The sequence below is a fragment of the Meleagris gallopavo genome, chromosome 3 (assembly GCF_000146605.3).
Source record: "Meleagris gallopavo isolate NT-WF06-2002-E0010 breed Aviagen turkey brand Nicholas breeding stock chromosome 3, Turkey_5.1, whole genome shotgun sequence".
Classification (NCBI taxonomy): Eukaryota; Metazoa; Chordata; class Aves; order Galliformes; family Phasianidae; genus Meleagris; species Meleagris gallopavo.
In genome coordinates this window covers 88,026,458-88,047,841 of record NC_015013.2, presented here as the reverse complement: position 1 = coordinate 88,047,841, position 21,384 = coordinate 88,026,458, and the positions used below count along the sequence as shown (strand labels likewise).

At 42.8% G+C, this 21,384-nt stretch overlaps 1 protein-coding gene across 1 annotated transcript; it reads left to right on the top strand.

The window, feature by feature from the left end:
• Nucleotides 1-6,283: 6,283 nt before the first annotated feature.
• SLC45A4 (solute carrier family 45 member 4) lies at nt 6,284-21,384 on the top strand (the record flags this gene model as incomplete). Its single annotated transcript, XM_010709380.1, has 6 exons — nt 6,284-6,488; nt 8,890-9,069; nt 12,718-13,793; nt 13,892-13,991; nt 14,992-15,203; nt 15,896-21,384. Coding segments are annotated over 6 exons (2,136 nt in total), but the record flags the coding sequence as incomplete, so codon positions are not given.

Sequence of the window (21,384 nt, the reverse complement as noted above, 5' to 3'; positions counted from 1 at the left end):
TGTGCTCCAGAAAAGTATGTTCAGAATGCGGAGTGCACGTACTCCTGCCTGTAAGATGTATATAATGTGCTGACAGCTTGTGAATGTTGCCAGCTAAGCAGAAAGGCTCATATTTGACAGGCGCAAAAGGAAATTCAGAATGTAAATTTTACCAGTGGGAAGACTTAAGCCACAGTTATGCTATTGCTCTATTTTATGGTCTGTTTATGGCAATGGGTCTCTTCTGAGACCCTGAGCAAATACGAGGTGCCTGAAGACTTGGTAGGCACTCAGGGAGAAAGCAAACAGCAATTAAAAACCTCGGGTAACAGTGTTGTTCTGAGTTCTCCCACCTGCATGCTTGCAATTGCAGTGAGCTCTATGATCAAGTATACTGTAATATCAGAGATGCAAACTGGAGAGGTTCTCGCTTCCCATACTACATCAGGCTGTGATTTCCAGTAGTACTTGAAAGCATTTCCTTCTTAAGAGCTCATGCTCCCGTGTTGGGAAACTGTTCACTGTAGCAATGGGCACCAGGAGAAATGGCTGCTTTTTCATAACTCTTCCCTGTTGTTTGGTTTCTTTCAGTCCAGAAGCCAGGTTTCTCATAGGAGCTGCAACCTCAATATGAGTGCTTGCTGCACAGCAGTGGAGCATTGAGACCACCAGTCAACATGTATTGCTTTGAATACAGTTTTTTTGTCAGCACTGAGCCCCATGAAGCTGTAAGCCATTTCAAGTCTTAAACCCAAGGAAAATAGCAAGAAGCAAAAAGATTTGTGATTAGATCCAGTTGTGATAGCTCTGTGTTGTAAATATTTAGAGAGCAGACATCTGGATGCAGTTCTGAAATGGTTGCAGCCTCATTCTGAAATCCCTATTCCTCACACAGAGACCCCAATACTAAGCGTTCAGAGTTCACACTGTCTTCTGCATTTCTTGGGTTGGAACTAGATGATCTTTGAGATCCCTTCTAACCCAAGCCATCCTGTGATTCTTTTGTAACCAAATGGAGAGCAGATACTGAGGTTCTCACATTGTCACAGCTTTTTGACGATTACTTATTTTACTTGCTACATTCTTTAAAAACAAGGTCTACGTTTCAAACAGATCAATGTAAAACTATTTTTAGCAACATGTGTGTTTTATACAGGAATGAAACCGCAGAATAAGAAGTATTTGCAAGGCATGACAGCTTCTTGTGTGAGCTGAGAAATTTGTATGGTGTTTACTTTAAATGTACAAACAAGTCTGTAGGTGATGATTTCTGACGAATGAAAATAGGCACTTAGCATCCTATTCCCATATCAGATCTTATTGTTAAACTTATAAAGAACTATTTTTCCCCCAATAGAACTTATCAAAAAGAGGTTTTGAATAGAAACTGCTGCATGGGAGTTAATCTTTCTTCCATGTAACTCGTGACCTCACGCAGCCCTTAGACTGATGGTGACACAGTGAGCATTTCCTGTGAACCGTGAGCAGTGCTGGTCCCACTATTGTTGGGCACTTTTTTGTCTGGGAAAAAACAAACCCTTATTTACTAGAAGCCAGTGTCCTGTTTGTTTGTAGCTGGCTGGGAAATGCCATATTACAAGGGTCTCAGTGGCAGTCAACGCTGCTAACAGAAGCTGTTGTTGTGTTTTGCTCTTTTTCTCACTGATTTGTATGAGACTTCTGCGTCTGACTTGTGACCTGCTCCACATTCAGTTCATGGCACACAAATATTAACCTTATTTATCCAGTATGGTTTTCTTTCTCAGTGTTTCCTCAGATTTGCCATCAGCAGAACACTAAATAATAATGCCCCAGTTACTATTCCTCCCTTTTTCCCCAAGTTGATACACGGCAGTCCTCTGTTGGAGCTACTACCTGACAAGGCAAGCACACTGGTGGAAAATTAAGGCTGTTCTTTTCTTTTATCTTAAGTTGGGATGCAGCTGCTTTGTCCTTCCAGTCCGCATGTGAGTCTCAGCAGCCTCCACTAACAGTGTTTGTTACACAATACTGCTCTTGGCCATCCAAAATCAGTCCCAGCCTAGTTGCAGCCTGTTCCAGGTGAGCACAGCAGCTCTTAGAGGTTGGGGCATTTTACATTCCTCTGTAAGAGGTTGTGGCAAGGCAGACGTTTGGATGCCAAGCTTGCAGTGCAGAGCTGCCATAAAATCTAGTCCAAACTGCCATCCATGCATCTGTTCTGCACATCAGAGGCTGGATGCTACCGGGCTGCTGGCCTGGCACCTCATCTTAGCCGAGTTTATTTTAAGCAAGTGCTGCATCTAAGCCCTTGCCGCTAGATGGGGATATTGGAAGGAAGTTCTTGGTGTCAAAATGTTCCCTTTATTTATTCGTTTCTGCTCATCGTCATCTTGTCCTGGCCTGGATGCCTTCTAAGCTGTCTTCATACTGTAAAATATTGTATTAAATGGTTGTGTAGCTAAAGCATGGCAGCATACATATACAGAGAAAGGAACCATTAGGGTTAGATTGAAGCATTGGGGTTGGATTTCTCCCTCCCTGTGTAGAACTTTTTCATTTATGTCAAAATGTATAGCGCTAAAGCAACCCAACTATTGAAATGATGCAAGTCCTGTAGTCTGTCAATATGAAGCATGAGTATTTTGAAGAATATCTACAAGTTACATCTTGAAGTCTCACCTGATGGAATAGTGTGGCTCTGTGCCTTGGAAAGCTCTTTCTTGGAAGCCCCATGGCAGAACATGGCTATGAGCTTTACAGAAGCCTGGCTTCCCAGAAAACATCAGAGGAGATGACTAAGTCTGTAGGGAGAGAGGAGGCTCTTCATGGCATGGAACATAATTGAAGCTTCTGCTTGATACAGACCAGAGGTTTGATTCACTGGGTAGGCTACATCTTATTAATAGCATGTCTCAGCTTTAATAGATAGCTACCCAGAGCTCACTCCTGTGTCCCTTGAAGGTTATTCCTTTCCTCTTTATTTGGAGGAGCACTGAAAGCTCCTCCAGGGTGGAACTTTAAGAATTCTTCTTTTTCAATTTTTTTCTGTTTTTCTTGGCATGGGGCTATTCTTGTATTGATTGTTATCGTGGCTTCTTTTTCTTAAAGATGCATATTTTGGCAGCTAAATTCAATAAACAAACGCAAAGTGGTTTGTCTAAAGAAGGATCTCCAAATTTTACATACTTGGTTAAGTATCCTTTTTTCCATAAAAGCTACTATACATCCTTAGCTCTATTTTGAAATCACAGAGATTCCTATCTTTTGCAAGCCATTTTCAATGCAAATATTTGGATTTAGGCTTTGATTTATTATAGTTGATGGGAAGATCACCCTTTTCAATCAGTGGAAATAAAACCTTCTCAAGTAAGCACTTCAGTCTCTCTCCTCTGACTCATACAGGGAAAGATAAGACTAAATGTAACAGTGGTTGAGAAGAAGCCCTTTTTTCCTTTCATTTACTGATCTGTAAAATCAAACCAGAATGCAGGCCTTAACCTGCTTTTGAGTTATTACACGTAAAGTTGACTTTGAAAGTACTGAAGTCGAAGTCATGCTAGCCGTAAAAATCACTGTGTTTTTTAATAATCTCAGGGCATTTTTATGCCAGCTGGTTAATTGTGTCTATAAAGCATGCCAAAAGGACATATCTTTCCAATCTAGAAATGTGCAGTTTTTATACTTTGTAAATAGGTTTTAATTTTATGCAGAAGTAATTGTTTCAGATAGATTAAGGTAATGATTCAAGAGCTCTTTTTTGCTAAGATTTCCATCTAGCAGAGAAGTGCCACTGTGGTCTGGATACAAAGTGTGACAGCAAGGACTGAGGGACAGTCATAGGAGCAAAGAATCATTTGTGTTGGACCTTTAAAGGCCATCTAGTCTAACCCCCCTGCACTGCACAGGGACACCTACAGCTCCATCGGGTGCTCAGAGTCCCATCCAGTCTGACTCTGGATGTCTCCAGGGATGGGATTTCTCCATGTCTCTGGGCAACCTGTGCCAGTGCTTCACAACGAACTGTACAAGCCCCTGTGCCCACAGATACGCACTCCTGTTACAGCTCCCTGCTGTACTGGAGTTCCTTTTTGTGCCAGCTTGCAGTTTATATTAAAACAGGAATAGATCTTCCTTCTCAAAGCCTTTTGGCTAAGTTAGCTGTCTCAATGGCTGTTGGAATATTAAAAAAAGAAGCCTCTTGATTGCATCCATTTTACTTACATTGACATTTACTTCCAGTTGGTTAAACACAGTGTGGACTTCTTTAAAACAGACCTGCTGCAATGAGTTGTCACCACAGAATAGAAACCTCTGATGCGTAACTGCCTCTGAAAAGGATGGTCCTGCAGAAGCAAAAGGGGAAGAGTGTTTATGCATTGATGTTCCTTCCATGTCCTGCAAAAAAGTCATCCACCTTAAGTATATCATAACCTGCTTAGCATTTAGTTTTACCTTGAGCTAAATCCCTCTTTGCTACAGTTAATTTTCTTTGGAGCAAGCCAGCTTCTGTATGCCAGTGCAGATGTGCTTAAGTGGCAGCATCCAGGAGCAAGTGAGGTACCAGTTAAGCACACAGATCCTCACCTGCTTGTGCTTTTGGGAAGGCTGTTGTGCTCAGTGAGGTTGAAGATGATAAAATCACAGGAAGCTGGAGGTTTCCTCTGCATTTCTCTTTGGATTGCTGACTTGCACCTGTGATTAGGATTGCACTTGTAAAAGAAGCTCCGTGGTGGAACTGCAGTCAGGATCTGGAGGAACAGTGCAAGAACCATGTCTCATAGCTGAGGTGCTTCAGTCCCTTCATCATCTTTCTGTCCCTCCATTGCACTCTCTGTGATATGTGCATGTTCCTCTTGAACTGGGGGTGCAGAACTGGACACAGCACTCCAGGTGCAGCCTCACCAACACTGAGTAGAGGGAAAGGATTCCTTCCTTTGGCCTGCTAGTGATACTTTGCACTATACTTTGCCTGATGTGACCAAGGTGCCACCTGTACCAACACAGATTGTATTTCTTGGAGACCTAAAATCTGCTACAAAAGAAGACAAGCTGTGTGGTGACTGCCCTGTGAAGTATTGGCCTCAGGTGCAGCCTCCAGCTGCCTTCAGACAGGGTTGACAGTGAAATCATATGCTTTCTTCATTCCCCATGGGAAAGGGTGCTGAAGGGTATATTTAATCCAAAAGCACATGCCAGGCAGGCTTGGAACATGCAGGTCTCTTCCCATAACTCGGTGCCCATCAAGGTAGCATTGCTTGTTAGCTTGTGAGTAAGCCAAAGCTGAGTTAAATCATGTAGACCTTGGCTTGGATTTTGAATCCCGATGTTTTTTTTATGGTAGCTTGTGGGAAGAAAAAAAAAAGAGAGAGAAAAAGAAAAGGCTTATTTTCCTGTAATATAATTGCTGTATCACTACAGCCTTGGCAAAACCTGATTTATCTTATGGGAGAAGTCAGCATCACTGGTCGGGATTTGATGACACTTTAAATAACAGGTGATTAGCCTTCCAAATTTACAGCCTAGGCTATTCTAAGCAGGGATTGGTATAATCCTGCCTGCTAAGGGATGGCTCAGCACACTGAATGGAGAGCACGAGGTGCAGGTTGATCTCACCAGCAAAGGTTGCATGCTATTACACTCACAGCATCCAGCTATGAATAATGCATGGTTTTCCTCTATAGGGCAAAGACACTGAGCTTTTCAGCCCTGGCATCGCTTGGATTGCCAGCAACTGATTGGTTTGTTTGTAATGCTTTGCTAGAGTGTGTCGGAGGGGTTACGTGGCCTGTGCTGATAAACTGAGATGGGGACAGATGTCAGAGGACCACAGTGCGGCTCTTCTGGACCAGCCTGCCATCTGCAGGCCACTGCTTGCCATAGTGGAGTGGTGGAAAGCAGCGCTTCGGGGTCTTCTCTTCTTACCAGTCAGATGCTGTCCATCATCCTCAGCCCATTAAGACTTTAATAACTCGTTACAGGGGTGGTCTGGGATGTTCAGTACCGCTGTGATGTTCAGCTGCTGTTGAAGTTCAGCAAAAGTGTGATTTTTTTGGACTGTGGTAATTATTGTAGATTAGTGATTACACTGTTAGATCACTCTTTTTGTTGTGATTTGAGTAGCTTAAATATATTATTGTTGAATTAAAGATATGTAATACACGACCTGTGCTTTTCCAAACGATAAGAAACCTTAACTGAGTTGTTGTTTGTTGGGAACAAAACGTAAGTCAATGAACGATCAGTTCACAATTTTCAAAGGTATGCTGAAATTCCCTGTGTAAAGTAAAACGTTTGGTGCATGCCACATAACCTTTAAATCCTTTTTGTCTTTGTTGTAGGTCTTCCTGAACAGTACTACAGCCTCACTTGGTTCCTTAGCCCAATCCTGGGCTTGATCTTCACTCCACTTATAGGATCAGCTAGTGACCGCTGCACGCTGAGCTGGGGCCGCCGGCGGCCTTTCATCCTTGCTCTCTGCATCGGTGTCCTCTTTGGAGTTGCACTTTTCCTTAATGGCTCCGTTATAGGTAAATAATGAGGAAATGGTAGTATCATCTGCATATATCACCTGGTAGCATATCTGCATTCAGATTTTTCTGTAAGAAGTGAATATTACAACCAGCAGCCGAATCACCATATTGTCTTCTTTAACAATCTGTGCAGCGCTGCACTTGAGCTATCCATTTTAAATGCTTTTTACTTTCATTCAGAAGCTACAGTGCTGTGCTGAGTGTACTGAGTGTTGTGCAGTCGTAGCTGTGACTGTTAACACGGCTTTATTCATACAATGGTTGCCAGCATAATGTTTGCAGTCGCTGAGACGAATTTCGTTGATCCTTGACATGGGAAAATTGTAGCAACCTGTTCACAGGGAAATGTTTCCTGTTGTGATCCGTTTTCCCTTTAATGCATATCTGACAACACATCCTGTTTCCAGCATTATTTCAAAAATTATCTTTTCACTTTTTCTTGTGCTTTTCTTAGACCCGGTATTGAAAAAGTCCAGAACACAGTTAATATTTGTTTATCAAAAACTATGTGGGAAAATAATTTTTCCTGAGCCCCCATCAAAGCTGGTAAAAATAGTTTTCCGTGAGCATGGTTTACTACAGAGCTTAATCTACAATCTAAGACTCTTTGTAAATTTAGTGTAAGAGAGGTGACAGCAAGTACCTCTGGGGAAATGTTTACATCATGATGCAAATGAAAGGAACTTAGCACCTAATAATATCCTCTTGGCTCTCTGCTTTTGGGAAAGCTACAGCTCTATTGTGAAAAGGTTGTACTAATTGAGGAAATGAGGGGAACATTACCTTAGCTCAGCATGTTAGTTTTCAAAGCCAGGTTGGGATGACATACAATGGCTTTCAATTTCTTTTGCTGTGGACAAACCGATGGGATCAATTCACCCAAGCAGTAAGTATTAATTATTTGAATTGTGATCATTAGTTGTACTTTGGCACTGTGTCTCCAAAATTTGCTCCTCCTCTGGATGTACACATAATAATAGACTGCAGCCCTATTACAAGATTTAAATTACAATCATAGAATCATTTAGGTTGGAAAAGCCCTCTAAGGTCATCGAGTCCAACCATTATAATTGACAAGGAGCTCTTATTTCCACACCTCGGTTTCAAATATTCTAGTGCTATTTTTGTGCAATAAAATTTCTTCAAAGAAGGGAGCCTGGAGCAAACTCAGCTGAAGTGAGGGTCATTCCATGGTCTTCTGCAGCCTATTCCATACTGGAAGATAAAACCTTGATGCTGGCATTCAACTCATATCAGTCACATAGTCTTTTATCTAGAGCAGCTTCATAATGAAACGATGTTAGCCTAACTGAAATGGTGGCCTGTATCACTTTTCAGAGAAAAAAGGCAGTGAATATTGTACACATCCCAGGAATACAGCTACATGTAGACATAGTCAATGCTAGTTCTCTCTACTGTCCTGTTGAGATTTGCAACAAATTGAAAACACTGACACTGCTGATGTTTCCTGCTGTAACTTTCAACCCAGTGTGGAACACAAAGAGACTTCTGTAGCATTCCAAGAACTTGAGGCAATGTGGATTGGGTATGCAGGAATCATAGCAGTTGAGATTTAGGTGGGTTTTGGTAGCTTAGCCAGTTCATCTTTTTCCACAGTCATTTTCATCAGTTGCCAGACTGATAAAATCATGACTGTACGTGTAACAGCTAAATCTCTCTGATTCAAGTGATTCATGCTTTTGTCCATGATTAGTTTCACGAAAAATTCTCCAGCAGTGTACTACTGCTGCCTTTCTGAGCAGACAAAAAGTACTTCATCCCATGCTATCCACAGAAGCTGACTGATGCTTTTGGCAGTGACCTATAAATACCTTCATGTTGCTTTACCCTTAAATGTTTTGCATGTGAAAATGGTCTAGAAAATACAAATGCTTAAGAAAAGCAAAGAGAGAGGTGAGGAGATTAAATTCCATTTAATCCTGTTGTACTGCAACCATTATGTGCTAGGAGCCATGTCAGGAATGCTGTTAGCTGTGCACTTACCTGTGTTTGTAATCGATAGGTGAAGTTTGTCATTTTGCTTTTGGAGGCTCTCCTCTTCCATCGTGGCTTGTCTATAAAACAGCCTTCAGCATATGGAGGAAAACACACAAGGAATGTGAATTAATACCTGATGCAATCAGAGCTTTAAGAGAGACTTTCAAAACAGCATTTTGAAAAATAAATATCAGCCTCAAAAAATGCAAAAACATAATCTTCTGTTCCAGACTTTCCATAAAGTTGTGCCAAAGAGTTGAAATTGCCATTTTATTCTGCAATAGAATGTTTCCCATAAGTGTTCCCATAAGCTACTTTTCTCTTAAGGAGATTAGTCTTGCCGTTAGCAGTTTTTGCTTTTAGACTCATGTGCTCAGATTCCTCACCTGTTTTTCCTCAGGTCTGGCTATTGGCGATGTCCCAGACAAGCAGCCCATCGGTATCGTCCTCACAGTGCTTGGTGTTGTGGTGTTGGACTTCTGCGCTGATGCGACAGAAGGGCCAATTCGGGCGTACCTGTTGGACGTGGTGGACAGTGAAGAACAAGATATGGCCCTTAACATCCATGCCTTTTCAGCTGGTATGTAGTCAACTGATTTGTTGCTGGCTGGCAGCTGCCGTCTCTTCCTGATGACCAAGTTGTGACTGAATTGATTTCTCACTGCTTATTTTTCATAGTTTACCTCTGCCACTTTCTTAGCAGTCTTGAAGCTCACAGTGTAACTGCCTGTATGAACCACTAGGCAAAGAATAGATAAAGTACTTATACAGTATAAAAGATAAACACAAAGGGTGCGTACCTTGTGGCATAAAGCAACAATATAGTTGTTAGTATTATAAACCTTTTCAATCACTTGATTAAAATTAGGTACTTGATGCTGTGTAGCCAAAATGATGGTGGAGGAGCCAAGGAGAAGGGGTGTGCTACTTGACCTTGTTTTTACTAGAAAGGCTGGTCAGGGATGTGATGGTTGGGGGAAGCTTGGGATGCAGCAATCACAATATGGTGAGTTCAAGATCTTGTGTGGAAGAAGCAAAGCAATAAGTAAAATTGCTACCCTGGACCTCAGGAGAGCCAACATTGACTTCTTCAGAGACCTACTTGGGCTGTTCAGCCTGGAGAAGAGAAGGCTCAGAGATGACCTGATAGTGGCTTTTCTATATATGAAGGGGAGCTACAGGAAAAAAGGGGACAGACTCCTTAGCAGGATCTGTGGTGATACAACAAGGGGAAATGGCTTCATGCTCAAGGAGGGCAGACTTATGTTGCATATAAGGAAAAAATCTTTTAAAGTGAGGGTGATGAGGCACTGGAACAGATTACCTAGTAGTGTGGTTGATGCTCCACCCCTGGAGCTTTCAAGGCAAGGCTGGATAAAGGCAACCTGATCTAGCTGTGGTTTCCCTGTTCACTGCAGGGGATTTGGACTAGATGGCCAGCAGAGGTCCCTTCCAACTCTAAGGATTCTATGATTCTATGTCCCATGGGCTAGAGTGTTAGAAAGTAAGGGGGCCCATGAGAGCTGATTGGTGCATAAACACCACTTCTTCCATGCTCAAGATGGGCCTCGATGGGATGCACCCACATGTGCTGAGAGAACTGGCAGAGGTGATTATCAACTTTGAAAGGTCCTGGCAAATGGGAGAGGTGCCTGAAGACTGGAAGATAGTTGCTGCCACTCCAGTTTTCAGAAAGGATAAGGAGGATCTGGGAAACTGCAGGCTGGTCAGTTTCACCTCTGTCCCTGGAAAGGTGATGGAGTAGCTTGTTCTGGAAGCCATCTCCAAGTGATTGGAAGAGAAGGATATCAGGAGTAGTCAGTGTGGATTCACCAAGGGGAAATCATGCTTGACTAACCTGATAGCCTTCTGTGATGTCATCACTGGCTGGATAGATGAGGGGAGAGCAGTGGATGTTGTATACTTCAACCTCAGCAAGGCATTTGACCGTGTCTCCCACAACATCCTCGTTGTGAAATTCACCTCACCAACCACTCATCTATCCCACATTTTCTGTGAGTTGGATTAAGAACTGGCTGACTGGCAGAGCTCAGAGGGTGGTCATCAGTGGTGCAGTGTCTGGCCAGAGCCCTGTAACTAGCAGTGTTTCTCAGGGGTCAGTGCTGGGTTGGCTCTTCCTCAACAAGCTGGATGAAGGGATAGAGTCCAACCTCAGCAAATTTGGTGGTGATACAAATCTGGGAGGAATGGCTGACACACCAGAAGGCTGTGCTACCATTCAGCAACACCTGGACAGACTGGAGAGTTGAGCAGGGAGGAACCTAATGAGGTTTAGCAAGAACAAGTGAGTTTTGCACCAGGGGAGGAGTAACCACAAGCATCAGTACAGGTTAGGGGATGACCTGCTGTAGAGGAGCTCTGCGGAGAAGGACCTGGTTGTTCTGGTGGACAGCAGGTTGGCTATGAGCCAGCAGAGTACCATTGTGGCCAAGAAGGCCAGTGGTACTCTGGGGTGCATTAAAAAAAGCATGGCCAGCAGGTCAAAGAGGGTTATCCTCCCCCTTTACTCTGCCCTGGTGTGGCCGCATTTAGACTACTGTGTCCAGTTCTGGGCACCTCAGTTCAAAAAAGACAGGGATCTCCTAGAAGGAATCCAGCAGAGCGCCACGAAGATGATAAACAATCTGGAGTATCTGCCATATGAGTAAAGTAACTTGGGTCTGTTCAGCCTGGGGAAAAGAAGATGGAGAAAGGATCTGAGAAATGTTTATAAATATCTAAAGGGAAGTGGAAGATAAATGGATGAGGGCAGGCTCTTCTCGGTGGTGTGTAGTAATAGGAAAAGGAGTAATGGCCTAAAACATGTACATAGGAAGTTCGATACTGACATGTGGAATAACTTCTTTATGGTTAGAGTCATGCAGCACTGGAACAGGCTGCCCAGAGAAGTTGTGGTGTCTCATTCTGTAGAGATATTCAAAACTTGTCTGGATGCCTACCTGTGCAAACTACTGTAGGGTACCTGCTTTAGTAGGGGAGTTGCATTCAGTGATCTCTTGAGGTCCCTTCCAACCTCTGTGATTCTGTGAAAATGGGATAGACCCTGCTCTGAAGCTTATGCTGAACAGACAAAACTGAGTAGTGGGAAACTGGAGCAAATTCAGGTGGTGTCTCTTGTTAATCCTGATTCCTTCTTGTCAGAGGAGAGAGTAACAGCAGTGTAACCTGAAAGAGAATGTATCTTAATATATCTGTAAAGTGAAAATCGGTTTAAACCCAGGTACTGTACTTGTTAATGAGCCTTATATATGTAGAAATGAGAATAAGGCAGTAACTGACAGACAACTGAGTTACTGTTGCACCTTTCATTAGCAGTATGTGTTCATTTGTTGGGATTGTTTAGTATGGGATTGTTCAGTCTGGAGGAGACTCAGGAGACCATATTGCTCTCTACAACTCTCTGGAAGAAGGTTGTGGTGAGATGGGGGTCAGCCTCTTCTAAGGCATAACTAGCAATAGGACGAGATGGAATAGTATCAAGCTGTGCCACAGGAGATTCAGGTTGGATGTTAGGAAGAATTTCTTCTCTGGAAGGGTGCTCAGGTGCTGGAATGGGCAGCCCAGGGAGGTGGTGGAGTCACTGTCCCTGGAGGTGTTCAAGGAATGTTTAGATGTACTAAGGATGTGATTCAGCGGGGAAGTATTGGTGGTAGGCGGATGGTTGGACTGGATGATCTTGGAGGCCTTTTCCAACCTTGGTGATTCTATGACTCAGAGACATCAATCTGAAGACATCTTCAGTCTTCAATCATCAAACACAGTGCTATATTTACCTCTTTTCCCCGAGCATACACACTTCAGGTACCTCACATCCTTTGAGAATATGGGAGCAACTGCCTGCCTCCCATGCGGTAGCAGCTGTACTGCCTCAAAAAACACAGCTTTGCACAAAAGCGTCTTACTTTCTCTTCTGTGTATTTATGGATGCATGAAAACCATGAGGGACAGGACATCAGAAATTAGTCCTGAAACTCCCTCCCGTGTGGTCCTGAGTTAGAGTACATCAGCGTGTCACAAAGAAGATGTACTACTGAAGAAGTGAACTAATCTGTCATTTTCTTAACTTTTGAAACCAAAATCAAAGAAGCTTTCATTTAGATTTTTTTAAGGTTGTGTGGTGTAAGCAGCTCGTTTGTCAGATTGAGTGTGCTTTTTTGGTGATCTGAGGTTATTGCTTACTGACGAAACTCCTTTCTCTCTTGCACAGGTCTTGGAGGAGCAATCGGTTATATGTTAGGAGGGCTGGACTGGACACAGACTTTCTTGGGTGGTATTTTTAAATCTCAAGAGCAAGTCCTTTTCTTCTTTGCAGCCATTATCTTCTCTGTGTCTGTTGCTCTCCACCTTTTTAGCATTGAAGAAGAGCAATATAACCCTCAGCAGGACAGGATTGATGAGGAAGGAGACACACTTTCTAGTGTCAAATTCAGTGGTAGTCTCCCCCCTCTGAATCGACTGAATGTAATTAGTGAGGAGGAGCCATACGGAGCCTCCATGTTCCACGATGAGGTTCAGTCAGAGCATGATCTCAATATGGAGTTCCTCGAGGTGAACATTGTAAGAAGTAAGAGTGACTCCGTTCTGCATATGCCTGATGCTACGCTGGAAATTGAATCGGAGCTGCTTTTTCTGCATGACATCGAACCTTCCATTTTTCAAGATGCTTCGTATCCAAACACTCCCCACAACACCAGCCAAGAGATCATGAAGTCCAAACTCAACCACCTGTCTGCTTTCCTCAGGGACAATGAGAAAGAGGAGGAAATGTTGCTTGATAATCGCTTAAATGAAGATAAAGTCCCAAATATGAATGGCTCCCTACCAAAAGAATTCCTCAATGGACACGCTAGAATAGGCATGAAGCAATCCAGTACTTCAAACTCCATGCGGAGGCGGAGGCACATGTTCTACCGTCAGCCATCATACACCTTCTCATACTATGGCAAAATAGGCTCTCACCGCTATCGCTTTCGTCGGGCCAATGCCATCGTCTTGATAAAGTCCTCACGCAGCATGAATGACATCTATGACATGCAGAAGCGGCAGCGGCAGAGGTACAGACACAGGAATCAGAGTGGCACAACAAACTCGAGTGGAGACACAGAGAGCGAAGAGGGGGAAACTGAAACAACTGTCAGACTCTTGTGGTTGTCAATGCTAAAGATGCCAAAAGAGCTGCTGAGATTGTGCGTTTGTCACCTCTTAACTTGGTTTTCGATCATTGCTGAAGCTGTGTTCTATACAGATTTCATGGGCCAGGTCATCTTTCAGGGTGATCCAAAGGTAAGAGGACAATTACCTCTAGCAAACCTGCTTACAGCTACTCATTGCTGGGGTGTGCTCATTAAAAGAAAGTGGCTTTGAATTTGTGTTTGTCACAGGCCCCTTCTAATTCAACTGAGTTACATGCCTATAATGCTGGAGTTCAGATGGGATGCTGGGGACTGGTAATCTATGCTGCTACTGCTGCCGTTTGTTCAGGTAAGAGACTCTGCACAAGGCAGTGGAACGCACCTCATAAATGTGTTACAAGGTGAAAGTTATTTTTGCTTCAGTTAGCATCTGCCTCCTTGTTTGTGTGAAGGATATTTTGGAAAATCGTTTCAGGTGGTCATAAGCAGAGAGGTTCCTTTAAGTATCAATAATTTTAAAAAATTTCTTCAAATATAGAGGGGGAAATATGAAAAGATTGGTTAAGTGGCATATAGCACAAAATGGCATCAGAGGGCATTGAATTGCATCTAATTAGGTATAAAGAAACTGTAATTTTGCTTGAAAAGATTAAAGCATATGCAAAATCTTCTTATCACAATGAAAATTCAGTATTTCTGAAACTCTTTTTCTTGCTTTTCAATAACAGTTTACGCTTGGAGACTCTGAAATTGAAAAGTTTTGACAAACTTAAGTTCTGCCTTTGGCAGGACATGTGCAGGCACATCTGCACAGATCAATATCACAGCTGTTTACAAGGGTGGATAGTGATAGGACAAGGGGAAATGGTTTTAAACTGAGGCAGGGAAGGTTTAGGTTGGATAGTAGGAGGAAGTTTTTCACTCTGAGGGTGGTGAGGCACTGGAACAGATTGCCCAAGGAGGCTGTAGATGCCCCATCCCTGGAGGCATTCAAGGCCAGGCTGGATGTGGCTCTGGGCAGCCTGGTCTGGTGGTTGGTGACCCTGCACATAGCAGGGGGGTTGAAACCAGATGATCACTATGATCCTTTTTAACCCAGGCCATTCTGTGATTCTGTGATCATGGAGACTGCCTCTTTGTTGAGAAACATCAAATCAAAGTTCAGGTGGGCAGCTAGTGTCTGAACAGAGACTGAGGTATTTGAGGCAGAGACTGAGGACACTGAATCATAGAATATCCCAAGTTGGAGGGAACCCACAAGGATCAGCGAGTCCAACTCCTGGCTCTACACAGGACCACCCAAAATTCAAACCCTGAGGTGGCATTTGTTTTGTTCTTGATCTTTGCAGCTTTGTTACAGAAATACTTGGACAACTATGACCTTAGCATAAAAGTGATCTACATCCTGGGCACGCTGGGATTTTCTCTAGGCACTGCAGTGATGGCAATATTCCCCAACGTGTACGTCACCATGATAATGATCAGCACTATGGGAATAGTTTCTATGAGCATCTCCTACTGCCCCTACGCACTTTTGGGACAATACCATGATATTAAAGAGGTACGTGAAATATTTTGATCAAAGCAGGGCATGAACACTTTTCTGAAGATCGAAGTTACAGAGGAGACTTACTAAAGCCAGTTTTTTGAGGCACCTGCTTGTAGCACAGATTTGTCCTTGGCAGCTGCTAATTAAGTCAGATGGAGTTGGCATGAAGTTCTCTGTAGGGTTTTCTCCAAATTGCTTTATCCTGTGCTGAGGTGTGAGAGGATATGATAGATTCTTGGCAGTCTTAGATCTTGAGGTGAGTCTGGAAATGCAACTATGGATGTGGGGAGATGTAATGTCCTCATTTTTGCTGGAACTGAGGACATCTTTACTTTCCAGATTTTAGAAGTGTTACATTTGGATTACAAACCACATGAGGATCATATATTTTAACACATTTCTCTCCTGGTATCGGGAGGGAGATTCTTTTTAAAATCACAGAAATAATTTTCACCAAGAGTCTCATGTAAATTTCTTACAAATGCTAATCCGGGAGTCAAGTTCATGTAGGAGTGCCCCAGTAAATATCTGCTTCAGTGTAAGGAGGAGATAAGGAGGCTGTTGCTTTGGACATTCGTAGTGTGGTGCCATAACGATGGCATAAAGTTGATCGTGGCTGAGACATTCAGGGAAGATCGCAGTGTTGGAATATGCGGTTTCCTCCCTTGTTTTACCTCCTAACATATATTTCTTGTCTTTTCCAGTACATTCACCACAGCCCTGGGAACTCAAAGCGAGGATTTGGCATAGACTGTGCTATTCTGTCGTGTCAGGTTTACATCTCCCAGATCCTTGTGGCCTCTGCCCTTGGTAGTGTGGTGGACGCAGTTGGCACAGTCAGAGTCATTCCCATGGTGGCTTCAGTGGGATCTTTCCTGGGGTTTTTGACAGCTACCTTCTTGGTGATTTATCCCGAAGTCAATGAAGAGCCAAAAGAAGAACAGAAAGGACTGGGTCCTCCAGAGACAACTGAGGGCAACAGCACAAGCGCAGAGAAGCCAACTGTCCTGAAACTCACACGCAAAGGAACCACCGCATCGGAGCTGGAGGGCGAGTCAGCTGTGTGAGCCCACCGCTTGCTGCTCACCCACATTCCAGGGAGTGCAGGTGCAGGATCAAGAACTCTTCTTTTTTTCTTTCTTTTTTTTTTTCCAGGAAAATAAATTAGAATCTTCACTACTTGTAGCTAAAATTGCAGAAGAAAAGGCAGTTTCATGCAAAAATGTAAATGAAGTTCTGTAGTCCTTAATATAGGTTTGAACAGGTAGCTATGATGCTAATTGCTTTCTCTACAACCTAGAAATGTCATTTCTGAACACTTTTTTATTACCAAAACATTTAGATTTCAAATAAGTTTTATTAATCTGCATGAGACAGTGTATACAATTAGCAGTTAGAAAAATTAAGTTTTCAGCTGTTTTTAAACTAACTGAAAATGGAAGCTATCTTGACTTACAGTCTCCTGCTGTTTATTTGTCTGAACATTTCCAATTTCACTAGTGCAGTAGCTGAATGAAATGCTTAGACATCATGATCAATTCTTTTCATAAGCATATTATTGGTCTGAAAGCTACAGTTCTTGAACGTTAATTTTAGAAGTCATATTTTTGTTAGTGCAATTACTACAGAATTGTTTCATTTTCAAGGAAAAAAGCAATTACTGCAGTTTCTGAGAAACTGCTGTGAATCCTTTTGGTCTTACTGCTCAACAATTACTCCCAAATCTGCTGCTTGTAGGTGACATTGGGTGCGTGATGTGAACTGTAGGTGGAAGGACAGCAGCTGGGAGAGGTGATCAGCACTCACAGGTTTTTATTGCAAGTGCTGAATTTGATGAATGTCATTGGAATATGCTGTGACAATTTTTAGCTGGGAGTTTTGCGTACTGGTGAGCTCTGGGGCTTTCTTGGCATTTAAACTTAATCATCTCTGGATGAAGCTGCCGTGGAGGAGGGTGTCCCTGAGGTCAGCTTTGTGGGATGGGTGTGCAAATTCTCATTTGGTAGAAGGAAGTTATTGCTTACTTGCACTTTTTTGCTCCTTTAACCTCCAGCTGGGAACGCAGCAGTCAGGTTAAAGGCACAGAGTCAGTACAAGGTGAACCAAAGGCCTACCTCTGTAACTTTATGGCATAGTCTGGTTGTATACAAATTTGTGTCAGAAACAGTTTTTAGGCCTTAAAATCCAATCCACTCACATGTGTTGCTGTTCCAGTTCCTATCTTGGAGGAATTGTAGGCTGGAGCTCTTCTGAGCTGCTCTACCAATTTCGTCAGTGCAACCTCCGTGCCCCTTCCTTGATTCAGGACATAGCTGCAGTGCAAAGACATTTTCTATGAAGAGTTTAAAAGAGTTGAGCTAATCTGATTTACAGTTTTATTTGGATTGCTGGCAGTGCCCCGATCCGTGGGCAGACAAAGCTCAGAGATCCGGCAGCCACTTAAAGCAACTTCAGAAACTGAACTTCCATCTGTCGTCTTCTAAGGAGCGTTTGTGATGCTGTTTCTTCATTTTGGCGTGGACCTACGGGCTGCAGTCAGTCCATGTGCTATAAACAGACAAATCACAGCTCATCGTAAGATTTCTGCTGCCTCAAACTTGTGATACTACAGTACTTTTAACTGCATGTGTAAATCATGCTGCAATATAGTCACTCGAAAGAAAAATATATATTTCAAAATGAAAAGCAGTTTTTAATAAATTACTTGAATTGTCGATGTATTTAAGAAATGTATGTTTTGGTATATTTGAAGCTGACACGCAATTTTGGCTGGCGTCGGTGACGAATTCCTGGTGGCATACGTGTGTTGTGAGCTGAAGGCTGTCAGTCAGTGTGATGTCCTCTGCTATCAAGAGTGACAGTGTTGTGCTTAGGCTGGTGGAATTCCGAGCACTGAAGTACATGGAATCGCATGGGACTTCTTTTTTTGTTTTTTTCCAAGTGTCTCAAAAAAGCCTTCTTTTTTTTCTTAAGGTGAATATTATTTTTATCTAGAACACATACTGTGAACTGTGTTCTGACAGGGGAATAGTACTACTGAAGAATGTGAGACCTTATTGAAGAAAGCAGTTGTGAGAAATACGTTAACTGAACTTCTGCCGTGAATTTTATCATCTCAGTTACATTTAATATATTCTGGTGATATTCATATATATAGAAGAGATACGTGTTATATTTCACCCTATAACTGGCATTCTTGTAAAATACATACTGAGTTAGACATTTTAAAGTGGCTTTACTATTTTATTTTTAAAACTTCTTGAAGATTCTGCTTTTGTTTAAATGAACACTATCAAGTACTCCTTATGTGAACCTTAGTTCTTGCAAGGTTCTGCTACACTTCTTATAGCTCTTCTGGTCGCTGCCAGCCTTACCTATTTCCCCACCACTCACGAGTTCCTTTGATGTGAATGTAGCTTCCAACCACTACTGCTCTGCATTGCACCTTTGTAAGCCAAGGTTTCTTTCACAGCACAGTCGAATCACCGAGGTCCAGCTGCAAGGAAGGAGGAGATGCTGAAGCTCCCTCTTGCAGACTGATGTTGCATGCGTTTATTTAGTTTTCTGTGTCGTGGCAAGCGGTGAGGAGGAAGAATGACATCTCAAACCTAGAGAATTTCAGTCAGAAGCAGAGAGGTCCAGTTTGTCCCAGCCTCATTTCCAGAAACTGACATTAAAATCCAGATATGGGATTGTTTATGACATTGTTTAGTGTGTTTGTAACACATAAATATGCACACTGCTTTGTAACAGGAAGCTCTATTTCACTGCCCTACAAAACCGAAGGAAATAATTATCCATTGTAAACACACCAAAGTATTTGTAGTATTGCCAGAAGAACTAACTTCGGGCAGCCCCTGCCAAAGCATCTCCTCCTGTCCCTCGGCCAGGCTGTGAAAGCACCGCGCTCGCTTCCCCTGCGCTCACAGGGATCGTTTCTGACATCTGTTGATATAATGCTTTCTCTTGAATTTGAGAACTTTCCTTTTTACCCCAGCACATCTCAGGGTGGAGCAGGCACTCATTTATTTCTAAATGCGTCCTTCACCTTTTGAGACAGAACTTTTCTTTTTGTCACAATTAAAATATAAATTAGCATGATTTTACGTCTTTATTGCAGAAGAAAGTGTTGAAGGGGCTTTACTTAATTCCTGATGACAGCAAGTATCATTGCTGCTTGCCAGTATTACTGTATAGTCCAACTTATCCCGCGTGCTCCATCTCCTTCATTGCAGTAGGTTTGTGGTTTTGTGGTTTCACTCCCAGTTGCTCTGTACTGTAAACAATTTTAATGAATTTTGCTGCAGTCTTGGGTGGCGTGCAACGCCCCTACATGAGACACTGATAGAGCTCAGATTGCTGAGTGTTTCACTAGGACTCTGCGGTCGGCAAGCTGTACGTCCTGAAGTATTTCATATGAAAGCAGAACAGCTCAAACCGCACCGCTCAGAAAGGCACAGTGAGGATTGTGCACCATTGGGTTATCACTAGAGTCTTATTGGGCTCAAACTGTTTGTGGCTGGCAATTACAGATTCCAGAAGCAATAATTTCTTCGGAATGTTTCCCTTCCTGCTGGTTAGCTGACTTTCATAGAGATTTATGACCCGAACAGGCTCTTTATAATACGAATCTGGTTGTGTTGGCTAGCGCTGGCAGTAAGCAGTTGTGGTAAGATGTGGGTTGTTCATCATCAGGAGGAAGGAAGCCAGTAAATCCAGCAGAGGTTAGCGCTCCTTGAAACACAGAGTGTCTTTTTCCCCTTTTGTTTGGAGCCCTTCCCTGCAGTTTGAAATAATTTCTTCTCAGAGGGAAGCTGGCATTTACCCTCCCAGCTTCAACTGCAGAGCCTGTGGTGAGCGGGGCTGAGCCTTCCTCATCCCTTTCCCATCTCATCCAAATCCCCTGAGCACTTGAATGACAATAGCACCAGTAATGATTATTGCCAGATACCTCAATAAAGCCTCAGTTCCATCATTAAAAATGCATCTGCCCACCCTGTGCTGAGCTTGGCCTTCATCACCTTTATCACCATCACAGAAGGCAGGCTTTTGGTGGTGCATCTCTTGCAGCAATGTGGGTTGAGATCACACCTGCCAGTGAAGGTGGAGGAAACTGTGGTTGATATCTGGGAAAGCTTCCTCCATGCTGGGCAGGCAGGCAGGCAGGCAGTCACGTCACAGGGAGCAGCAGTTTTGGTGGTCGCTCCTCTTTTCAGTAATTTTCTCTAAATGAGAAGCTGACTCGCCAGCCACTCTGCAGTTCGGTCTCTGCGATGAATTCTAGTTCAATCACTGAGAGTTTTTTAGGTGTGTGTATGTGCGTGCATGTGTCTGTGTGTATATTGCTTCATATACACACTGTTCGGGCCAAAATACCATTGGTGATTGTGTGCTCTTTGTCACTGTACTCGACAATGTTTTCAACTGAGTTCTTCCAGGTTTTCCCTCATCCTTGTCTGATGCGAGACGAGCTCAGCTATAAATATGTATCCTATTTAAGTGAGTAAGCAAACTCCTGCATGATATTCCAAGCACATGTAGCAGCTTCGGCATTTGAAGTATCCGTTGCGAAAGAGAAGTTGGTTTTATTTGCAGCTGTTTTGTTCTTGCTTCCTTTCAATAGGCCAAATAAATGTAATGAACACCAAATGTTGCACAGAAATGTTATGAATGACTGTGTAGAAGAGATACCAAATTTTATTTTTCTTTGCAGAAACTTTATGGTAACAGAGAGTCCTCTAACTGTTATTCTTAAATGACAAAGCTGAACATTCGTGAAGTGCGTTGAAAATGGTCATTTTAAGACGTGATGCTACCCAAAGTTTTCTGTTTCTCATGTTGCATCAAGAAAAAGCGGTTCCCAGAGTCAAGCTGCAGGAGCTCAGGTACCAACTGCTGTTTGGCTTTAGAGGCTCAGCAGCCTGGGCAGTTCAGAAATTACATTAGATAACTTTCTAAAGGCTCAGTTGTCCTTCTGTAATATGGCAGTAGCACATGGCTTCAGTCTGCTCGAGCAGCAGGGTCTGCTTGTTCACATATTCAGTTTGTTATCTGATTTCAATTGCATTTCCAGGGGGTGGTCTGCATTTGGCTTCTTCTCCCCATCCTTTAGCCTTGCTGTTCCTCACCATGGAGAGGTCTGACATGGATGAAAATTATGGCTGTTTAGTGGCAAATATTTTCCCTCAAAAAA